Here is a 17,037-nt window from a genome sequence, read left to right as displayed (position 1 = left end):
CAGTACAGCCCACATACCTTTCAAGAGGTAAACAGTAACTTTCTGTCAAACATTGTATCAGTATTTGGCAATTAAAATGTTTAAATACTTGTGGAAAAACAACCTTCTTTGTGAAACATCTATTCCCTACATAACCTTGTTAGTAAGTATTGACAACCTTTACTTTTACTGCAGCAAATGACCGTGCTCGTGAAAAAGCAACATACAATTGACCATGGCTAAAGCAAGGTCTATGCAAGTATATACCATTTCACTAAGAACGTTGTTACTTCATCAAGATCGAGGCGCTCATTGATTTATATGTGTGCAGTATTCATCTTTATAAATATATTTATACAAATACCACTTTTAATGGACACACACGCTTCCAAGTTAATATGTGCTATATATTTTTTACATAGGAAAGGGTTATAAGGCACAACCAACCTATTATCAACATCCAAGCTTGGAATTCTTACCGTTCTGTTATTATCATGGCGATGGTACATGGAATATCCGTTTACATTGACAACGGTTACTGCTCAGGAAAATTCCTAGTACACTCACCGTCTTTCCTGCACAGAGATGTATTATTTAGGTGGCCACATGGCCAATGGATCATAAATGACTTTATTATATCATAAAGTTCAGCATCTTGGTTTTGATCCGGAATCTGTGCACAAAAGAGTCGATATCATCAGCATTTCGTAATTTAAACTCATTTTGTAGATGTAAAAGCATATAAACATGCAGCAAACCTCTTTTCTGAAATTCAATAAAAATCTACAAGTGCACACGGAACTCCTAGTACACAGTTTTTAAAATCTTTTTTCAAAGAGAGTAATTCTAATTTAAACATCCTTGCAACCAAATCTTGTCTATCAGAACCAGATTGACTAGGCAACAAATTAGTAACAAATAGTCGATAAGGCCCGTGGAAAAGTCCACTTAGGCAAAAGGTCAATAAAAAAAAGTTGTTTTAGATGTTTTGCTGACCTCAGCAGTGCAGTGCGGATAAAAATATTCGCCAAATTTGTTTATTCTTTATCTGTATTGTGTAGAGGTTGAAACGCTGGGGATGTTGGGCTTCCTAAGTCAGCCAAAAATTGTGTGTGGCGTGTTGATTATATCATTACTTCATATTATTACTGTGTGCTATTATTAATTTATAATATTATTTACTAGGTTGTTTTAGATTTTTTGCTGACGTCAGCAGTGCAATTACAAAAAAATTTGGTGAAATTTAGTATATTCGTTGCCTGTACTGTGCAGAGGTTAAAACGCTGATCAAGAAAATGTATGTGATCATGTGCTTTTGATGAGCGGTTAATGAGATATAAGGGTTTCAAAATTTTGCTGACATCAGCAATGGCCAGTCAAACCCCCCAATTTTTTTTTAAGAAATTTGTATACATCCTGCCTTCATTGTATAGATCTTCACCCGCTGATCAAGAAAATGTATAGGATCGTGTACTTTTGACAAACGGTTGCAGAGATATTGGGGTTTAAAGGATTTTTGACGACGTCATCAACCCGTCCATTCCGAAACGGATTTGGGGACCCAGGTTTGGGAAAATTACCCAAATTGGTCCTAGGTGGTCCCTAGTTACCCACGCGGTGAAAAATCATTGATGTCATCACCTCGTTTCCAAGTTATATGGCCTCAAAGTTTTCAGTGCATTGTAATGGCTTCACTAATGTTAACATACTTTCCTTTGACGTCAATATTATTTTAACATTAAAGTTTGGTAAATTACAGAACAATTTTATAAGCGATGTTTTATAGACTTTATCAGAGAAAATTGCGAAGAACATAATTCACTTTGGAAAAGTCACAGACAGACAGACAGACAGAAGCTCCGTATTATTATAAGAGATACTGCAACATAAGGATTATCCCTGAGAAGAACATTTTGTATTACTTGCATTAATTGGCGATTAGAATCAGCGTGTGTTGGATTCTCTATGCGCACATTCTAAGCATTGGCAGCCTTTACAATGTATAATTGACTAAAATGGGGCACTTTATTTTGACTGGGTGGCTTGTGGATGGCTCCACAATGTTGACACAAGTTATTAAACACACCTGCAGAATGTCTAAGAGATAAAACATTGGTAATCCTAGCTAAGTTTAGCTAGTTCAGAAGTAGAGGCCTAGCTCAATGACGTAAAAGGTCTGCCTTAAGCCTTACTGCATCTTGTTGGGCTAAGTCATTTTCTTATGTATGTAGATGAGGACGTAGATTTGCTCTATCAGCAGCCCAAGCTAAGCGATGATGTAAAAGATCAGCTCTGCGTCTTGCTGCAGCTTGGTAGATCAATTCAATAGCTTTATTTACACGATGACGTTGTGCACCTACCTGTCTACGTAGAGCTGCCCGTTCATTAGTTTCATTAGCACGTCTTAAATTTTGGCGCACACCTTTCACTTCCCTGGGCCTGTTCTACAGTTTTATTGTCTCTCCTTTCTCTTTCACGTTGAGCATGTTCGGTCCTTCTTTTGGCACCATCACTTTGGAAGAAGGAAAAGGAATTTCCATTTACGACACGGCCGTTTTCTCGCGCACAAACAGACAGACGGAATACGGCTATTATTAAAGAGAAGATTTAACCTTTTCCTCCTTCTTTCTCACCTTTGTTCTCTGTATTATTTTTTCCCTTTTCTTTATTTTCCTCACCTTTTACATTAGTTATTATCTTCTAAAACCACTAGATTTTTGATTTCCGCCGACCGGTACGCGAGGCGAAATCCTCGCCTTGGAAATATAAAGAGAGACAGTGCAGCTAGGCTGGACGTACGGGGTTGTCTTATTTAGGCTAAAACATATGCGCGGACCCTGGTCATTGCTCTTATTTTTATTTTCATTTTTGATTTTCTTTGTTATTACCTGATAAGTCAATAGAAAAGCTTCGTTTCTTCTTCAACAACTACGACCTTCTAGTATTCTACGTTCCTTGGCCAAATCATAGTCACCAAAAGCACTTTGAATTCCAGTCGAATTGAACTGAATCGTCCTTTGGCTGTAGGGAATTTCCTTTAGGTTCGGCTTGTTCGTGGGAATTCCAGAGTAGTTTATATTATAGTATACTTGATATGATGTTATGTTTAAAATCGTTTAGTTTGATCACCGACAATTATTAGGTAAAAATCTGGTGTTTTTTAGCTGATCTGCACATGTCTTTGTATTGTCTAGTCACCAAGCTTTAGAATAGTTAGAGCTACCAGAAAAGCTAAATAATAGTTAGCCAACTGGACGTAGGTACCTCTTTTTCTTAAGTTTACAAGGGTTTAATTATCCATTTGGGTGACTTTTTGAAAGCTTGAACCCTTTCTCAAACCAGGTTGGTAAATTCCCTAACCCACCAGAAGCTTTCCCAAAATATTTTTTCAGGCTTCGGTTGGATACGTTAAACCTTTCTAATTCTCGTCCATACTCTGCAATTGGCCGATGGGGAATTTAATTCCAGCCATTAGGGGGGGTGGGGGGGGGGGGGGGGGTTAATTAAGCAGGTGTGCTTATTCAAGTGGCGGTTATTCTGTAATTTATGGTGTTACCGTAATTCAGTGATAATTGCTATGAGTGTAGCACTTGGATTTGTTATATTTTGTTTATATTTTTATTAAAAATAATTGTAGTCAAGCCTTGAAACGCCTTATAACAATCTGAACATGTTCTTAAGTTTCGAAACTTATGTTCTTATATACTTTGTCTTGGAAGGGCTAAAAAAGTGTTTCGAACGTAAAAAATGTCGCTTACCATTGTCGGGTGATTAAAAAAAATTCATACTGAAAACGCAGTTTCCTGCAGCGTGGCGCTTTGCCCTATGATACTTGCGTTCTTTCTCCAAATTGGATTTTTTTTTATTTTTGTATATATTAGAAAGAATCACGTGATTTCAAAATATCTACACCCATGAGAATGTTCTAAACACCTTTGACATCGAGACCCTCGTTAATGGGTATTTCTTTCACATAGGATGTTTACAAAACCTTCTAGAAGGGCTACTTTAAATCAATTTTGTCCTCAGAACGAAAGATATTTACGCTTTGCTTACTTTATTGTTTTTGTTTAGGTTTTTAAGCTTCTTAAACTTTGGTTAGAGATACCATGCACCGGGTTTTTGTTCTCTGAGGATAGTGCGACGCTATATGACATATTTTACTCCCATACTTATTATCTCTGCTGATGGACGGAAATCTTCAAGCCGTCGGTTTCTTGTTTGTACTTTATTTATTCTAAAGATGGATGACGTAGTCCAAACGTGTTAAAAATTAAAAGTTGTTTTTAAATTTAAAAAATATTATTGATTTTTACTTCTGTTCTAAAGTTATCCAGAAAAAAAGCTAACAAAATTAACTCAGTAACCTCACTCGAAATGCTGATCTTCATACTTTTTTTGCCAATACTATCATTACTAACGTCTCACAAAACTTTCACAAGAAGAATGTGACCTGCTGAAAAGTGGACTTTACCTCTAGATATTATTATATCCATCTGGTTATTCTTCCCGCATCTATGGTCGTCTGAAAATACACGAATTTAAATCAGGCGACTCTTTTCCTAAGCTTCGTCCTATAGTATCTTCTATTGACATTGGCACTTTTAACTAATTTCAATGTTCTCTTCTTTCACCACTTGTCCCTACAGAATACTACTTTCTCATTTGTTTAGGATTTTTTTATAGCGCTAATTAATTTGCCTAACGTTGAAATTATTGACATAGCAATCAAGTTAATTTTCAGAAATAATCCTAACGAAACTTTTTAAATTCGCTACATAACAAACGCATTTTGTCTTTAATGGAGTCTTTGATGCTCAAATCAATAGCGTAGCTATAAGCCCTCCACTAGGACCCATCTTAGATATATTTATGGGTACACATAAAAAATGTGGTTGTTTAATTATTTTAACAATAAAGCTAAATCATATCGCAGATATGTTTTTTTTTTCTTTCGAATATCTTAACAACTAACACTCTAACATCACATTTATTATAGAAAAACAATGTAATAATAGCATACCTTTTGTAGACTTACATATTTTAGACACTAATAATGATTTAAGTCTTACATACTTGCAATGTCAATTTCAGAAGTTTTACTTCCGTTACATACAAACTAGTCTAGTTACTTCTTGGGTTCCTTTTCATCATGATGTGTAAAATATAAAAAATAACTTACGAAAGAATTTATACCCGTCTAATAGTAATTAATAGTTTTTTGTTACAAGTTACCCAAATCGAGTGCATTCTGACCAAGTAAGCAAGAAATTAAATCTAAATAAATTATTTTAAACTCCAATATGTTGGTAAGTTCTAAAATTACAATCCTTTATAAGGGTACTTATTTTTGCAAGTACTATTTTTTGCAAGTTTGCGAATTTCGGGCGATTTCGCGAAATTAAATACTTGCGAAATATATTTAAACCTCTCATTCACGAAAATTAATACTCGCGAAATAACGAAAAATCGCCCATTCGCAATACACGCGAAAGAGAGTATAAGTTGAAACTTGAAGTTCACGTTTTTGATTCACATGATTGCACTTAAGTATCAGTCAACAATAATAGTGTCATTTAATTTCTACGTCAGGACATATCTGGTTGTTACATTAACATAACAGGGATGTCTGTTGACCTTACTATTGCTATTGTTTTTGTTCTTTTTTAGGGGGTGTTTTTTCTCGGTAGATTTTTCATGTATTAGTCTCATGGTCAAATACGTTCCAATGATTTTTTTATCTAATAGTTCAAGGTACAATTCATTCCCTAAGTTCTTATACCGTGAGACTACTATCATGGACGTAAGTACATTTACTTGACAAGCCACTCCAATGAAAAGGCTTTTACCGTAATGATTGCTAGTTACCTTTGCTGAACACGAGCTCCTCTCTCTAAGATAAATTTGGTGATCCTTGATATCTCCATCAGGAGATGATCAAGGGAAATATTTTTAACTATGATTTTGTTCCAAAGATTATGACAAGTACATAATTGTTTTTTTACATTTTCGTTTTGTTTTTGTCCAAAAAGGTGACGTGGTTTTCTATGCTATCATTCTATTCGATGACTGGCTTATTGCCCTTGTTTTGTCTTTATTAAGTTTTACCCAAACATGTTCTGCTTTAAATCCTACATTAAAGCCACATAAACAGAATTTCCTAACACTGAATTTTGTTAACTTTGCGAGGAGTAAGTTGCCTCACAACTATTCCTTGCAAGGTTAACTAATTACTACTTCTGATTTAAATCTATCCTGAGTTTCCTAAACTTTAGGCACACAATGCTTTAATTTTCGTTGTGTAATTATTTACACCCTTGTCTTTTATTAGTTCACGGCAGACTTCGCAATGAGGAGATAGTATGTGCTTCGCAAGTGTATTTTTCAAAACGAGCACCTGCAGAATCTTCTAATGGCATACCGAATCTAAGTTTGCGTCATATTTTGGATGCGGTAAGTGATGCTCCCATGCTACAAAGAAAAACGTTTATGGGAAGTTACCCAAATGAGAGAAATTCCCCTGTGTAGTAGCATATTGCAAAGCTGTCTTTTTAACTTTAGGTTTAATTCCTTAAAAAGTACACTTTTTCAACTATTTTCAGTTCGAGTTAATAGTCAGATCTTTTTAATGATTAATTTTTAAGGGATACTTAATATTTGAAAATGTGCTAGACAATGTAGACAATCTTGATAAATCTTAGTAAAGTGTAATTTAAATTTTCACAGTTTCGAGCATGTTGAAAAATTACCTGTCAATTTAAAATTAAAGGAATGCTATAATATTTTACTTGTAATATTTCTAGAGTCCGTTTACAGTAACTGATGCTACTCCAATGGAGACAGTAGTGGATATGTTTCGAAAACTTGGTTTGCGCCAAACTCTAGTCACACATAATGGGTATACAGTATTTATGCGCCTTGGCACCTTTATTTTGATGTGAACGTTCTGCTGCGAGATATAAATACCAGGGTCGGATCCAGGATTTTTGTAAGTATAGGCTTAAGCAGGTACATAGTGGAAAAATGGAAGCAAGCAATTTTATACACACCCTTTAGGTCTTAAATGATTATGGAAGTATAATAACACTCCTGTTATTTAGGGTCAAAATACCCACAATCAACAAGCATCTCTACGGTTTTTACCATTGGTAACAAATATGTTTAACCCAGGGCTTTTAATAGCCTGGATGATTTAAAAATGAAATTACATCTTAAAAACGAATTGTTATTTTGGAAATATTATTATAGTATATAGAAATTTTAAATTACAAACATTAATTTAGTAGGGTAACTAACCTGTATTTTTAACACAATCCGCAGGAATGTGTGTTTGGTTTAGTCTTTCTTCGTCTCCTGAAAAAAGATGACACATTGGTGAATCTTTTGGGCGGAGCCAACTCATGTACGAGATTACATGAAAAAAGTAGCCGAGGCGGTAAAACATTTTATTTATAAAGTGGGTCGACATTGATTTTTAAAAGAATGTCTTAAGATCTAGTGCTCATAATGTTGTATTTATTATAGTGTAGTCAAGTTTAGCTTAAGAGAAACCTATTTCATATTTCTGTACAAGTTATTGACTCAAACCTCAGGTTTGAAACGCAACTTCAACAACGAAAAGTTGTTTCATGGCACGCCGTTTATTAATTTTTGCGCAAAAGGCGCTTCTTTTGCTTTCCGCGCAAAAGTTTTGCTGATTTTTTCTGGCATTTTGAGTCTGATCACACTTGTGTTGGTTGTTATACACTGGTTACTGGTTATTTGTTGTGAATTTTCATGTATGTATTTAGTCCTTACCTTTCAACTATGGTTTTATGTTGATTTCATTTTATTTTGAAGCTTAAACATTTTGCTTGCATCATTTAAGGAACTTATAGCTAGCTAGCTAGCTAAATTAGGTGCATTTTGAAAATTCATTCTACAGACTTTCATTGTATATTCTTTTATTCTATATTATTCTACTTTAAGGTTTATGCCAGTGTTGCAATTGGTTTTGTATCTTCATTATGATGATGCAAAAAATTTTCATTTCAGATGAGATCACCCCAGTGTTAACATCAATTAAATATATAATTAGAAACACAAGGTTTCACTTTATTATAGACAACAACATTGTTGGTTACGTCACAAGTTATTGTTAATGAAGTCCAGAGTTTTGCGTTTGTTGTGTTATTTAGATTTTTCAAATGGAAGTAAATAACCTGCGTAGCTGCTTTGTATAGAGCCTGCGTGTGTACCGAACAATCAAACAAACAGCTCTAGAGTATAGCATCCGTATTAGATCATTAGACTTTGGAAATAATTTCAGTGTACCTCACATTGGAAAAACACATCACAGACTTAAGACGTAAATAACGAAATTAGGACATTTCAGCTGAATCCTTTTGTACTCAACCCGAGGAAATGTCCACTGTTCACCTTGATTACCTTGTTTACAATTTTGCAAGTTATTTTATGAAATCAAAACCATGAAGTTATGTGGCGAGCGGAGTCACCAGATCGTCGCTGGAGTTGTTTGTTTAAACAATCAAGTAATAAAAGGATGGTAGAGGATATATTTTTTTTTCACTTTCAAAAACTACAATTACAGCAATAATAAAAAAAAGAGAAACAACATGGTTGCCTAATGTATTTTATGTATATTGATCGTTTAATATCGATATCAAGGTTTATGAGAATAACTGTCAGCTCCTTTGCCTCAGTTTTAACGTTTATTGTTGCGTTAAATAACACAATCTTTGAGGATTTAAGTCGGAATTTACTGTTTTTAACCTTTTTTTTCTAGCTGCTACTTCCATTCCGATATGTTTGTAAAGATTTTTAAGAATCACATCCAAGCTGTTACTTTTTTTATAAATTCCTTGCCTTTCATACAGTGATATTTTCTTCCTCACCCGCAAATTAGTTGCCCAAGATCGCAGTTATATGTAGCGATGGTACAAACAGGATTTGCCTATTGGGTTTTACAGAAATTTTTTTTTCGCTTACCCAGTGTTGTATCTTTGCTTTTATTATATACTGTAGTCAATTGGGGATATTCCTTTTTTATTTATGGTTTTTGAAAACATTTTATCAAAAAAAAATATTATTGATATTTTTTTTATAGTAAAAGTTCTTCACAGTGTTTTTTTAATGCGGCATCACCCTCTAAATGCAAGTACTACTGCTACTCCTTACAATAAAACATTCCTACAACAGCGGAGATAGTTGAAAACTTTTTTGTTTTAACTGCCAGAAGGTCATTTGGACCTATTGTCAGTTGTGAGTGATTAAACCGTCTCAGTTTCTTGTTTTTCTTGCATCGCAGATTTTAACCATGTTTTAATTGATTTATTAAGATTGGATTGTGTGTTCAAACCGACAGGTTTTCTTGTTTAAATTAAATGCAACTAAATAAATAAAAATTAGAAAATTAAATGTTGATAGTTTCCTTAATGTGATATATTGTATCCTAGGAGCTGTTATTACAAGTGGGTAAACCTATCAAAATTTTTCAAAATAATTCTAAACTGACTGGTTATTTCGTTGTCACCAATATAAAAAACGCAATTTCAGCTTTATAACTTCAGTTAAAATTGAATTAATGATTTGAATCTAAATATGTTTTGCTCTCATTCCATTAGATCAAATAAAGCCAAAAGACTTTTCAAGTATTATAATAGTTCCGGACTTCCAATAATAAGCCATTTTCATAGACTCTGATAAACTGTTTTCAACATCATATCAAAAATACACGTTCAAAAAATATTAAAAGCAATTTTCAAGATTAAAAATAGGCAAACAAGGTTTAAATAACAATTTTCGTGTCAAATGCTTTATCCAGTCCAGAAAAGGATAATATGCTTTTAAAGCGCAGCGCTAGCATATTCAACCTAAGTTTATGCTGGTGAAAATAAAGTTAACTGGATGTCTTTAAAATCGATGTAGAGAATTCCAAAAATTCCATGATACAAATTCTGTGGTGTAAAATTGATGATTCAAATAGTAACTTCTGAAAAATTTAGTGAACCATGCCGTTTCATAACTTTTTTAAATGTTGCAGTTTTTAGATGTCCAAAACTTTCTACTTCTGACATGGCAGCGACACCTTTAAATATCCTAAGTAACCTTAAAACGGAGACTGTCCTAAAATCTCCTAAATAAACTTAAATTTGAACTCAAATTTTTGATTTTTTGTGAAATCTAAAATTGTTTAATGCTTAATGCTAACATCCGTTGTTTTTTTAAATAGTAACCTTGTTATTGCGTTTTGTGTGACAAAAATTTTCCATGTTTTTCTTGCAACAGGACTGATGAATTATATTACATAGTGACCGCAATTTGAAATGAACAGCTTCTCTGACATCGAAAAAAGAAAAATTCCATTCCATTACTAATAATCGATTATTAGTAACTTTTTTTTTCAATTCAACATTTCTTCCATGATTTATTATTCTTTTTTCATTGTTTTGTCCTAAAATTTGACCCAAAAACCTAAAATTACAAATTTTAAATCTGTGAACACCCTGGCTGATGGTGGCTGTTTTGATAACCGCTGCTCTGAAAAAAAAAGTTAAAAAAAAGAACAGGAATACAATTTTGGTCATGTAATTCACAAGGTATACAAAAGTTAAATGTCTTTTTCAGATTTCCCACGTTTGCTACATTGAATGCTATCACCCCATGCTTGAGAACTTTTAATACTTTATACATAAACGTAAGGACAATTGATTTGTCTTAACCATAGCAGTAACCATGTACTTTCCTGTGATCATTTCATAAACGTGCAATAACTCTAGTAAAAGGAAGATATTGACTTAAAAATCGGCTATAGGATGTTTTGAGACTGGTCAAGTCGAATTACCAAAAAAAATGTTTACACGATTTCGGAATTAGGATACCATCTTTATTATTTTTTTGCGGTGGGGCAAGTTGGACTTTGAGCCCTCCGTTCTTCGTAGCAAAACTACAAAAAGTGCTTTTACAAGACTGGCTATTCTGAGCTATTTACCGCCTATCCTGGCGAGTTTTTGTTTATATGGCATGTGCTGAAATTTCGTATAATTTTACTCCAAAACAGGCTTAAAATATGATTTAATACTATGCATGAGCAAAAAACTCTAAAGAAAAGCTGCAAGTCTCTTAAAACACCCCTTATATTCTAGCACATTTTGTAGGCTTCACTACTGAAAAAAAAGGTTTAGAGTCTAATATGTCTCTCTGCGATAGAAAATTAAGGATAATATCCTAGTTCCGAAATGCGTATCAGCTAGCTATACTTATCCAGTTTGAGAATTTAGGCATTTTAACAGGTCGATCAGATGTTTTTAAATAAAAAATACAAAATTTCATTAGACAATATTAAATTGGTATATAAACTTTTTTGTTAACGTTGTGTAGAATAGTGGTGTTCAAATCCCACATAATATTAAATTGGCAGCTACACAAAATAATACTTGCTGGACTGGGTGTATATATGGTCTCTATGGTTGTGACAAATGAGCCAATATTGGACGTAACAGGTCCAGGTGAGATCCTATAAATTGTGTCCGTCCGTGTGTGATTCCGCCCGTTACTAGCCGTTTTCAGAATTGGCTCTTTTTTCTTCTTGATTTTTTGCACAATGACCGGGAACAATAGACCTATTCATAAATTAAATTACGCACTGCGGTCCTGGCATAGGAGTGAGGTTAGTGCTGCATACTTCATCGAAAAAAATTGATTGCAGCAGGGGAGAATTGTGCTGTTGTTTTTCGGGCTATTTGAGGCAGTATAGTTGAAAATAAATGTTCCTAGCAATAAAATAGTGCTCATTTTGCGTACACATATCTCGTAATATGTTATCCCTATTGTATATCAACACGCGTTGTAAAAATTGCTTGTTTTTATAAAGAATTGGTACCTGGAAGTTAAGTTTGGTGTTTTTTATCACTAATTGTTTTATTCGGTGTTTGTTCATCGATAACAACAGAAAAAGAACTTGTATTGGAAGACTTTGATGAGCTCTTTAGTGATATTTTTGTGGGTAAGTACGTTTCTTGACACTATGCAAACAAGCTGGTTAGCATTCTTATACCTAGAAGACTGTGTAGCTAGCTATAGCTTATAAAAATTAAAGACCAAACTAAATTTTCTAGATCCCAAATCAATTACTTTGGAAGAAGAAGATATGCAAGGTGAAGATGTGCATGTGGAAAGAGAAAATTTGAGTAACTACAAATTGGATAACTTAAAAAAATGGTTGTTGCTTCGTGGTGACAGCTTGCATGACATTGAGAGCCTAAAAGATGCACAGATCAGGTAAACCTGAAGCGGTAGCATTATTACCATAAAATAGACAAACATTTTTTATATATTTTTATATATATGTATAAAAATTTTTTTTTTCTCAGAGTCAATGAAACTACATTATTTAGTCACCTAGGCATAGCTTAACACATAAGCTTATATAAACAATATATTTATGCATTTCAATGACAAGTTTTTATTTTTTATATATATAAAGATATCGTTTTAGAGTTCTGAAATATTTCGAACTCAAAGTGACATAGTGGATTCAACTAAGAAACTAAAGCAGATAAATTAAATTTGATATTAAAGCCTTAAAATTGTCAAATGTAACACCTGGGTCATGTCCTGAATCACAATGTAATAAATAATCGTGTTTGGGGAAAGTTGTTAAAATAAAAAAGCCATTGTGTAAAGTATGTGTAAAGCTTCTAGTTGAACAATACTTCGACGAATGATCAGTTTACGTAAATCAAGATAACGAGTATTTTACAGTTAAATGTATTTGTGCGGCCAGTCTAAGAAAGGCAGATAGGTTGATGTTCATTGCTATTAAAAATATCGACACAAAAATAACTCATCAAAAGTTGTTCCTAAATCAAAGCATGTGCATTAAAGCAATGTGCATTGTCTATAGCGCAAATTAAGGAACGCATGGAAAGAATACCTGTTGCTGAAATAAATTTAACTTGTTCAACCAGGAACAAGATGAGCAGCAACAGATGATCCGGATGACAAAGAACTCATCAAATACCTGACTTCAGATGAAATGTATTATGCATGCAATCTAATCTAAAACATCCCACAAAATTTGTTAAAACAATATATGGGTATGTACTAGCTGGATCATGTTTGAGCTACCAATGTTAAGTAATGCCACATGACTTTCAAGTCTATAGCTCAGTGGAACAGAAAGCTAATGCAAATATTTCATAAACAAATAGATTGACGAAATTGCTAACATGGGAGAGATAGAAATAATGAATGAACTTGTAAAGCATAGTCAAAATGCAAATATAATCAAGGAGAATACTAGCGATTAGGGCGATAACTCTGATTGGTTTGAATTTCGAAAATTACGATTTACTGCTTCTCTTTTCAATAAGCTTTGGGATTTTACAAAAAACCACCCAAAGGACTGACCAGCTAGATCCATTGCGTATGTTTGCAATGAGAAACCCAACAAAATTTTAAAAATGAAAATGGAATATGACTATTCCATGAATCAAATGCCACTTTGTATGAGCGTTATTTTAATAATGAATGTGATGGTCACTGTGTTGTTCTGTGGCTTGGTAATTGATTAAGCAAATGTTGTATTTGGTGCTACTTCGGATGGCAATGTTGTGCATTACGAAGATTAGGGAATCATTTGATTCAATGTTTAGAGCAGTACAAAGATGTAAATCCCCCAAAATATCTGCCTTATGTGAAAAACATGCATTATTTATGTTCAGGACACATAGTGTGACTTTGTGCTTGTTGATCGAGTGAGTTTTCACAAAGATTGAAGGACAAGATATGAAATTTTATTTTGATTACATATTGCCACAACTTGTTGAAAAATATAGGAAATATTGAAACATTATTCATATCCATATATAATATTTAATATATTGTTTATATTAGTTGTGATTTATATTATGGTAATTTTTTTATTATTGTTGTCTCTGAATTATTTGCTCCACGAGAATACGTTCATGGGCTATCTGTTGGCTTCGAACTACCTCTTTATCTGTAAGTTAATCTCGTCAAGCTAAAAAGGATGTTATAATTAATTCCACATTTAAAGGTTCCAAATTTTTTGAAATTTTAAAACCATGCATGTTTTTTATAAGCAATTGAAATTTCAAAATGAGACTTAAGGATGCTTATGAAAAGTACTTTTTCAGGCTCAAAATATGCTTAGGTTATGCTTAATGGCAAAAAGACTTATTATAATGTGCTTATGAAAAACACATGATCAGTGCTTATTTGAAAAAAAAATATTGCATTTGAATTTTGAACATCAGTAATTACAACTTAAATCTTACTACATACTGGTTAATTCAGTCATAAAGAACTGCTTACGAAAAAAAAAACATAAAAACTTTACAACATTTTCTTAGGCTTTACATAATACTTAGCATATGCTTAAAAAGTTACTATGCTATGGATGCTTATAAATGTCATGCTTATAAAAAAAAACATGTAATATTGTTCCCAAATTCCTATAAAAAAGGCTCCAATAATCCACTTTCGATAACATTTTTTTGTCTGAGATTCCACTAGGATAAGCAGACAAGATAAAAGTGAAACCACCTCCAGGAGCAATTTCCACCAAACCTTTCACAGTTGTATGACTTTTATAATCTGAGTAAAGAATTTTGTGAAGTAACAAGCAATTCAAAACAATCAATGATACACCGTGATACACTGTGATTGTACCCTCACTTGCTTTAAATAAAAATCCAAGGTGCTTAAATGTCCTCTTCTCAATTTTATAAGTTGAAATTAAAAAACTTTCAAGTGCTGAAAATGTCTTTTTACATCCACGACTTGAATCTCCTTTTGCAGACTGATTATTATTTGGGACAACATTTTCTCCCAAGGCACCAGCGTTCATACTGACAAACTATTAATACTGACTGAAGTGTTTTTCAAAAATTTTGGTACTTGTGGTGGCCTTACAACCATCACTTCCATCCTGGCGTTTTATCAGGTTACACTATTTTAAGCGCTTGGTCAATTGGAAAGTTGAAAAAACTGATACCAGATGGCTTTCTGACATTATCAATAATGTACTCGCGTGAGAAACAACCATCACATTGTCTGCGAAGAGATACTTTCAGACTTTTCGTACATATTTTCTCCGCCACGTTTGTTGTTATTTTTTCCTGAAAAGCGTTAGTCTCACTTTCATGTCGATGCTGCATTACGTAATTTAATTTATGAATAGCTCTATAGACCCTTAGATTTGACGAAGTCTGTTTTCTGAGAAAAAAATCTCATGGGCTCAAAAATGGCAGATTTATGCGCAAAATGAAATTTTTTTGGTCCAATAATAGCGGTTTTGTGGGCAAAAAGAATCAGAACGGTTCAAAAAATAGATTTTAGAACTTAGAACTGCGATATCAGTTGTTTTAATTTACAATTTTTTTTATAATAACTAGTACTGCCACTATTCATTATTTACACTGTCTTTTTTTCGATTAAATCGATTGTGTTGTTCTAAACATGAGTTAATTAAGGTAGGTCTATTGAAGTTTCGCTTGTTTTGTTGTAAAACATGAATTCAATAGTTACAACAATATAACACCGGTTGCATATAAACTTGGAGGCTAGCAACAATTAACTATGTAACACTTCGCCAGCAAAACATGGAAAAATTCTTACAGCATATTTCCACTACCTATTCTTTTACCTAGCTAAGGTATTAAGACCTGCACAGGCTGAAAGCCTCTAGGTTTCCCCACCTTCCTCAGAGACTTAACTTAAAGATAATAATATTCAGCAGCGCTAGTCCTAGATTTGTTCTTATTTACTGCTGGGCAGTTATAGTTTATGAAGCAATAGATAGGGTTAGTATATATCAAAACTTATGCAGGTATGATCCATTCTGCTTAGTCATTATCGTACTTGCAACGAATAATGGAAAGTCCCTAACTTACTTGCGAGTTAAAATTGAGCCTGTTTGCAAGAAAAAATAGTAGGTAACCCCAATTTTCAAGCCTCAAAGATGCCACAGCGTGTTATCGGTTAGTAAAAACAATGGTGCAGGCATGAGCCCAAAGTTCTGGGACGAGTTACAATTTGGCATCCTCTTGTCAGGTTCGCCCGTCTCGATATTTATAAAAATACTCAGGCAAAATTAACCAGCTAAAACGTTTGCATTACTTTATGATACTCCCAACGAATGGAATCCGATTTAGATGACATTTTTTAATGTAAGAATTAGCATACTTTGCCTATAGCTGGATTCGACCCTGAAAACCGTATGTTACAACTTATTAATTGTTTGACGAATTATTTCCAGGAAACTTTTGGGCATCATTACAAAGAAGGATGTATTGCGACATATAGCACAAATGAAAAACATGGACCCTGATTCGATATTATTTCATTAGTTTATGCAAATGCTAAGCAATAGTCATGGCATTTCTTCTAAATTTGTTTTATTGTAAATCTTTATTTATTTCACGTAACTTTTTTCAGTTTGAAGGTATATCTTTTATAACAAAAATGTTTGAATGTTAATATTCATTTTCCGGTGAAGTAAGTAGTAGTTATTGCTGTTCCATATTGCGTTTATCTCGCAAAAATATGTATGCTTATGTATGCCTAAGTATCGCTGTTGTATAATAAGTTTAGTTGAACAATTGAATTAAACACAAAATTTCTTCAATGCCCTATATACAGGGTTCCCACGCCTCCTCATAACTCCCTTTTTCGTGGTTTCTGTGTCCTGTAAACATTATTTTTTTTGTTGTGTTTGTATTTGAAGCAAATTTTCTTAGTTTGAGATGCCAGTCTGTCTGTATGCTCCTTCATTTTTAAAAGTACAAGTTTTTCTCCTCAAATCTCCTCAATCTTTAACCTCATAATCTCCTCAAATTTTGTTTCGAAAAAAGAGTGGGAACCCTGTATACATAACCTTACTAACTTAAAAGTCACAGTCAAACTTAAAATCTGTACGATGGAGAGCACTAGCACATATATATATATATGACGTCAATGTTTTTTAACCGCGTGGGTAACTAGGGACCACCTGGAACCAATTTGGGTAATTTTCCAAACCTGGGTCCCCAAATC

At 33.4% G+C, this 17,037-nt stretch overlaps 1 protein-coding gene across 3 annotated transcripts in view; it reads left to right on the top strand.

Annotated features, from left to right (window-relative positions):
- The window catches only part of LOC130654399 (H(+)/Cl(-) exchange transporter 5-like), a 53,394-nt gene extending 36,894 nt beyond the window's left edge, over positions 1-16,500 (top strand). The window contains exons 15-17 of one of the 3 annotated variants that reach the window (XM_057456968.1): positions 6,311-6,432; positions 6,783-6,967; positions 16,262-16,500. In XM_057456968.1, coding sequence (XP_057312951.1) covers positions 6,311-6,432; positions 6,783-6,920 — 260 coding nt within the window. In that variant the 3' untranslated portion in view covers positions 6,921-6,967; positions 16,262-16,500. Of the gene's footprint in view, positions 1-6,310; positions 6,433-6,782; positions 6,968-7,079; positions 12,337-16,261 lie in introns of those variants that run through there. The other 2 variants (XM_057456967.1, XM_057456969.1) reach the window with 2 other exon arrangements.
- The last annotated feature ends 537 nt before the right edge of the window (positions 16,501-17,037 follow it).

This window comes from Hydractinia symbiolongicarpus, chromosome 8 (assembly GCF_029227915.1).
Source record: "Hydractinia symbiolongicarpus strain clone_291-10 chromosome 8, HSymV2.1, whole genome shotgun sequence".
NCBI lineage: Eukaryota > Metazoa > Cnidaria > Hydrozoa > Anthoathecata > Hydractiniidae > Hydractinia > Hydractinia symbiolongicarpus.
The sequence above is the reverse complement of the archived record's forward strand: the minus strand, read 5'-3'. Positions and strand labels throughout refer to the sequence as shown.